Source organism: Erithacus rubecula (assembly GCF_903797595.1).
Source record: "Erithacus rubecula genome assembly, chromosome: 17".
NCBI lineage: Eukaryota > Metazoa > Chordata > Aves > Passeriformes > Muscicapidae > Erithacus > Erithacus rubecula.
Genome location: NC_136669.1, coordinates 8,144,196 through 8,150,975, shown reverse-complemented (window position 1 = coordinate 8,150,975; position 6,780 = coordinate 8,144,196). Strand labels below are relative to the sequence as shown.

Here is a 6,780-nt window from a genome sequence, read left to right as displayed (position 1 = left end):
GCTGTGAGAGCCACCAGCAAAAACAGGGGGAGGCGGCTGCCTGACCCGGGGGCACCTCCAGACCCGCCGCAGCCGGAGCCAACCCCAGCTCCTGCCCGGGGAAGGTGCTGGAACCCTGCTCGGGGCAGCCAGGTCCTGTCCCACTCCTGCCCCACTCCTATTCCACTCCTGTCCCATTCCTGTCCCAGCCTGACCCCCTCCTATCCACTCCTGTTCCACTCCTCTCCCCCTTCTGTCCCACTCCTGCCCCCTCCTGTCCCATTCCTGCCCCCCAGCCCCATCCCCGCCCTGCTGCCCTGGAGCTGGGCAGGGTGGGTAGCCCAGTTTTGGGGCACAGCTCTCCCAGCCCACCCCCTGCCCCAATTCACCTCTGAGCCACACTGAGGAGGACTGGGGCAGCAACAGGCATTTCCCAAGTTAAAATTTCACAAAATTCGGAGTGACCTAACCCAAGGATCAGAGGGGTTGCTGTCTGGCGCTGGGAGTGCTGGCAGTGACTGCCGTGTGCCAGCGCAGCCCCCGGGCGGGGCACGGAGCCCGTGAACCCCCCAGGGGAGGCTGGAGGCTGCAGGATGAGTCAGGGCAGCGCTGCAGGAGGGGATGGATGCCCAGCTGACGCAAAGCTGCTGTGCTGGCTCCTCTCCCCCTGCCCACACAGCTCCATCCTCCCCTTCTACTGACTCTCCAGCACTCCTCCTGTGGCAGGGCAGGGGTGGCCCACCCTGGCACTGGGTGAATGCCTCACCCCCTTGTCCTCCTGATGCCTGGAGAGACCACGGACAGGACTGTCCCCAAAGCTCCCATCCCCTGTCATCCCCCAAGCTGCACCATGGGGCAGGAGCCGCTTGGACAGTTGGAGTGGGGGGCAATGTGCCCACCCAGAGGGCACGGGGCTCCCTGGTTCTGTGGGTGCCCAGGCACATCTCTGGGGGTCAGATCCTGTGCGTGGCAGTGCCAGAGGAGCCTGGGGCAGCACAGACACCGGCAGAGGATGCTCCTGGTGAGCTGGTGCCATGGCAGGGGCTGGCAGAGCCCTGGAACTGTGGCTTGGCTGGGAGGTTCCAGTTTCCATCCTCCTCCCTCCAGCAGCAGAGGAACCAGGGCTGGTCCACGGGTGCCAGGGAGATGCTGAGGGGTCCAGGAAGAAGGGGCAGGGGCAGGGGCAGGAGGTGCCACACGGGCTGTGCTGGGCTGCACCTGCTGCCCACAGACGGGGCTCTGTGCCCACTGTCACTTCAGGAACAGGCGGGTGGCCTGGTCACCTATCAGGAGCCTTTGGGGAGGGAAAAGAGACAAAAATTCATGTCAGTGTCTCTGCCATGGCAGGGATACAACAGGGACATGGGGACAGCATTTCCAAAGGCACGTGAGGACACAGGCTGGACCTTTGCTGCCATCCTGTCCCTGTGGGAAGGAGTCTCCAGCCCTTGGGCACCCCTATGGAAAAGCCTCTGCTTGGAGCCTGATGGAGGAGGCAGCAGCACAGGGCAAAGGGAGGCTCAGCCTGCAGGGTCCCCCAGCCAGTGTCACTGCAGGTGTCACATACCTGAGGAGTGCCCCGACCAGCAGGGCAGCCACCATGGGCCCTGCCCAGTACACCCAGTGGTAGTCCCAGTAGTTTGCCACGATAGCTGGCCCAAAGGCTCGGGCTGGGTTCATGCAGGCTCCAGACACACCACCCCTGGAAGGGGAACAGAGTAACTGTGCCATCCCAGGGGGACATGGGAACAGCCCCTGAGTGCTGGGATGGAGCAATGAGTAGGGTGGGGCAGCAGCTTTCCCATTCCAGGGCTTTGGCCTGTCCCATCCCATCCCATCCCATCCCATCCCATCCCATCCCATCCCATCCCATCCCATCCCATCCCATCCCATCCTATCCCGTCCCATCCCATCCCATCCCATCCCACTCCACCCAGGCCCTGGGCTCTGTCGCCCCCCTGGTGCAGGGTGCAGCTGTTTGGGCTGGGATTTGGGGTGCCCCATGTAGGCTGCTCAGAGCTGTCCCCATCTCCCCCCCACAGCCCATGGTCCCCTCTGAGCCCCTGCCTGGTGCCAGCAGCCCCTGGAGCCGTGGCCCTGCGTGGCTCTGCCTGACCCCAGGGACAGGGACAGAGGGGACATGGAGCTCACCCTGCCAGGACGGCCACGGTGACGGCGAGGCCAATGCACATCGGGGCCAGCGGGGTCCTGGTCCTGCCATTGATGGTTCCCATGCAGACCACCAGCAGCAGGAAGGAGCTCAGCACAATCTCAGCCACCAGGGCAGCAGGGACCTGCTCGTCAGCCGTGATGGCACCGAGGGCTCCCCCACTGGCGTTCCTGAAGCGCTCGCTCGGTGCCACAGCCTGTGGGGAGAGCCAGCAGCATGCTCCAGGCTGTGCCCCGGGCCAACAGAGGGGCTCCTCCTGCTCCAGGGGCTCCTGCTCCAGGCTGTGCCTGGGCCAGCACAGGGGCTCCTCCTGCTCCAGGGGCTCCTGCTCCAGGCTGTGCCTGGGCCAGCACAGGGGCTCCTCCTGCTCCAGGGGCTCCTGCTCCAGGCTGTGCCCCGGGCCAGCACAGGGGCTCTTCCTGCTCCAGGCTGTGCCCCGGGCCAGCACAGGGGCTCCTCCTGCTCCAGGGGCTCCTGCTCCAGGCTGTGCCCCGGGCCAGCACAGGGGCTCCTCCTGCTCCAGGCTGTGCCCTGGGCCAGCACAGGGGCTCCTCCTGCTCCAGGCTGTGCCTGGGCCAGCACAGGGGCTCCTGCTCCAGGCTGTGCCCCGGGCCAGCACAGGGGCTCCTGCTCCAGGCTGTGTCCCGAGCCAGCAGATGGGATCGCTGTGGGGGCAGCGTGGGTGGCAGGAGGGTTAACAAGGAGCTAAACTCAGCACTTGTGGGAGGAAAGCCAGCCCCAAGCGCCTGGCAAGCACAGAGTTATTAGAGGAGGCTTTGGGCACTTTCTGGGATCATGAGCTGGGCACTGCTCAGGGGCTGTGAGACCCCCAGGCTGCCCAGGGGACTGTGGTGGCCAGGTGGGAATGGGCAGCACCGAACTCAAATGGCCTAGAGGGCTCAGGGCTGGGGGAACCAGCCTGGGGAAATGGCCTGTGTGAATATGGCAGTGCTGCAGAGGCACCCTGAGTCCTTGTGAGCCTCGTTAGTGGGCACAGCAAACCTCTGGAGAGCAGCTTGGGTCAGTGAGCCTGGCCCAGAGCACACAGCAGGCTGGGGAGCCCAGGCCAGCTCTGTTAGGGCAGGGACAGTCCCTGTGCCCAGCTCTGGCAGTGCCTGGCAGTCTCTGTGCAGTCCCTGTGCCCAATTCTGTCAGTCCCTGGCAGTCCCTGTGCCCAATCCTGGCAGTCCCTGGCAGTCGCTGTGCCCCAGCCCTGCACAGGGACACCCCCAGGTCCGTACCTTTGCCAGGCCAGCTCCGATCATCCCTCCACAGAGCTGGGAGAGCCAGTAGGGGATGAGCATGGTCATGTGGAGCCCCCTGAGCAGGCACACGCCCAGGGACACGGCGGGGTTGAAGTGGCCTCCGCTGCCGAGGAGAGAGGAGCATCAGCAGGGCCAGCCCAGCTCGGGGCTCCCTCACCACCTGGGACCAGCCATGCTTTTGCAGTCCTTCCGTGGTGCAGAAGAGCAGGATCCAGCTGTTTCCCCTCTCTGGGCACTCCTGCAGTGCTGGCAGTGCAGAGTGAGGGCAGGATCTGGGCATGGGGCACTGAGTGCCCCCAGGAGCAGCACTGCCAGGACAGCTGTGGGCAGAAGGGTCTCACAGAGCTGCAGGAATCTCTGGGGCTGGTACCCAGGCTGGCAGGACACACACCCCCAGGGGACAGGGACCAGAGCAGGGCAGCTGGGCCAGGCCCTCAGCTCCAGACCTAAATCCTTCACCTCAAAAAGCACAAGCAAGACAGACACAGAGACCCTCTAATTAAAACTGATTACCATGAGACACAGGTTAATGAACAGGTTTCATAACTGATCAGCCTGATAATTGCTGGTGATGAGTCAGGGAGTCTGGGAATGATAACCACATCTGACTGCTCACTGGGAATAAACCCAGCAGGAGAGCAGGGAGCTGTGCTGGCCAGGGATGGTGCCTGGGCTGGACAGGGCTCCACTGCCCACAGCCCAGGCTGGAGGGAGGCTGAGGGCTGGAGAAGGACCTGGCTGCACACAAACCCCACCTGGGGCTGGAGAAGGACCTGGCTGCACACAAACCCCACCTGGGGCTGGGGGAGGACCTGGCTGCACACAAACCCCACCTGGGGCTGGGGAACCCCTCCTGAGCAGGGCTCCTCTCCAGCCTCCCTGGGCAAATCCGTTCCCTGTGAGGGTGGGCAGGTCCTGGCACAGATGCCCAGGGAAGCTGTGGCTGCCCCTGGATCCCTGGCAGTGTCTCAGACCAGGCTGTATGGAGTTTTGAGCAGCCTGGGACAGTGGAAGGTGTCCCTGCCATGGCAAAGGTAGAATTTGGGATTTAAGGTCTGTTTTAATCCAAATAATTTCACCAGGGTTCTGTGTGAATTTAAGCTAAACCATCCCCCTGTGCAGGATCCTGGCTCCTCCTGGTTTCAGTGCAAATAGGGACCCCCAAGACCCTCTCTCCAGCCCCCACCACAAAGCCCCCCTGTCCTGCTGCCCTGGTTTCCCCATGCCAGGGTTTGGGATGCAGGGGGGACATCTCAGGAGTCCTCACTGCACAAACCTCACCCTGGGCTCTTTCCCTCCTATCAGACACTGATAAATTATCAGCCCCATTGCTCTGAACTCTGGGGTTTGCCCATGATCCTGGCCAAGCCTCCTGGAACAGCCTGAGAATCCCATCCCTGGGCTGTGTGGAGCTGACACAAGGGAAGGGAATGAAATTCCCCAGGGACTCTTCCAGCTTCTTCCTTGGGGATAAATCTATATCTCAGCGCCACACAACATCCTTTTCAATGAGCACTTTTGTCTAAATGTTGCTTTTGAGTAATTGGAACTCCATTTTTTTTCTGCCTGAGAATACCCAGAGGAGGAGCACAGTTGGGTCAAAATACTTTGCTCTGACATCTTTGTGAAAGGAATCAGTTTCACAGAGAATCATAAAATCACAGTGCTTGTGCTGGAAGGGCTCTTAAATATCTCCTAGTTCTAGCTCCCAGAAGAGAATGTTCCTGCTTCAGCTTGACCATTATCACTAAAAGGGGCTAAAAATTGAAACATTGCAATCCAAAGCCAGGTGAACACCCCCAAACCCACGGTGTTATAGGTGCCCCAAAGATGCCACCAGCGCTGCCAGCACCCCCCAATGTACCAGGCTGTCAAAGAGGGGCTCCATGGCAAGGCAGGGGGGCTGCAGGCACCAGGATTTGGGCAGGAAAGGGCCTAAAGGCAGCAGCAGCAGCATCATCTCCTCATGTGCTGCTGGTGTCCCCTCACAGCTTTGCCAACCCTCTGTTGGATGCACCGAATTAGACAAGGCACAAATACTATGATTACTATGAAGACAGTTAGTACATACATCTTATTTTTAAAAGTTATTTTTATAATAGTGTCAGGCTTAGTTAATTAGACAGATTATTTAACTACGATACTTTTTCGCCTTTGAGTTTGCTTATATATTTTTTTTTGCAATTACTGTATGCTCTTATCATAGATACTGAGGGATTAGAAAGGTTTATGCAGCACATCCCACCAAAACCTTTGCATTTACATTCATGCACCAACAAAAGCCATCAGGGCTCCAGCATCCCTTACCTGATGTCCCCCAGGACGGCCACGGTGACACCCAGGGCCAGCCCGTGTGCCAGGGCAGGCTGCAGCCTCCCCGTGTCCCCTGAGTCCTCCAGCACAGCCAGGCAGCCCATGAAGATGAAGAGGGCAGTGCCCAGCAGCTCTGCCAGGCAGGGCTGCACGTGCTGCTCGTACCAGTGTGGCCGGGAGGGTTTTTGGGTCACCTCCATGTCCAGCACCAGGCAGGGACCAGCCATGGGCACAGCAGGAGCCAGCACAGCTGGGGGATGCTGGAGGCAGAGCCTGGATGGGCAGGACACAGAGCTCTCAGCAGGGACCCCAGGAGGCTGCCAGGCTCCCCCTGAGTGTCTGAAGAGGCAGCTCTGGATGGGAGGCTCTAAATACAGATTGGATTTGCATTGCTAAGAAAAAAAAGAGGGGTCATAAAAGCTGTCGGGCCGGCCCCCAGGGATATCAAAGCTCGTTATCACGGCCAAGCCTTGGTTCAAGGCTTGGGGGATTTTTCCTCGGGTTTTTCCTGCTGTTGTGGTGTAGTTTTAGGGGATTCTGACAAGATTCAGGATGTGGTTCCTGCTGTGCACACCTGGAGTGTGGCACCTGTGCCCAACCCTGGCAGCCCTGTGCCTGCTGGAGCTGCCAAGGGGCAGCACCCATGGGAGCAGCTGATGCTGCCATCCCAACATCCCAGACTGGCTCAGGTGGGAAAGGACCTGTAAGAGACTGGGCATCCAGTGCCACCCCCTACCCTGGGCAGGGACACCTTCCACTATCCCCACCCAGCCTGGCCTTGGGCACTGCCAGGGACCCAGGGCCTGCCCACCCTGTGAGTGATCATCAGTAACAATTCCTCTAAACCTCAGCCCTCAGCCTGCCTGGAGATCCCAGTGCTGGGGGCTCACATCCCTCTTGCACTGCTCTCAGATAAAGATGTGGGCCAGAGGGCCAAGGGATCCACCAGCCACTCCAAAAGCTGGCATTGATCAAACATTGATTAAATCTCCCTAAATCCTGCTCATCCCAGCAGGGATCACTGCCTGGAACAGATTCAGCCAGGGCAGGGGG

The 6,780-nt window shown here is 60.4% G+C and overlaps 1 protein-coding gene across 1 annotated transcript; it reads right to left on the bottom strand.

The window, feature by feature from the left end:
* Window positions 1–1,102: 1,102 nt before the first annotated feature.
* On the bottom strand, window positions 1,103–6,257 carry AQP8 (aquaporin 8). Its single transcript, XM_079320976.1, has 5 exons — window positions 5,722–6,257; window positions 3,391–3,517; window positions 2,131–2,345; window positions 1,547–1,681; window positions 1,103–1,273 (listed from the first exon to the last, which is right to left on the bottom strand). Exons 1-5 carry the CDS (start codon window positions 5,952–5,954, stop codon window positions 1,231–1,233), a joined length of 753 nt encoding a protein of 250 aa, XP_079177102.1. The 5' UTR covers window positions 5,955–6,257; the 3' UTR covers window positions 1,103–1,230.
* Between the last annotated feature and the right edge of the window lie 523 nt (window positions 6,258–6,780).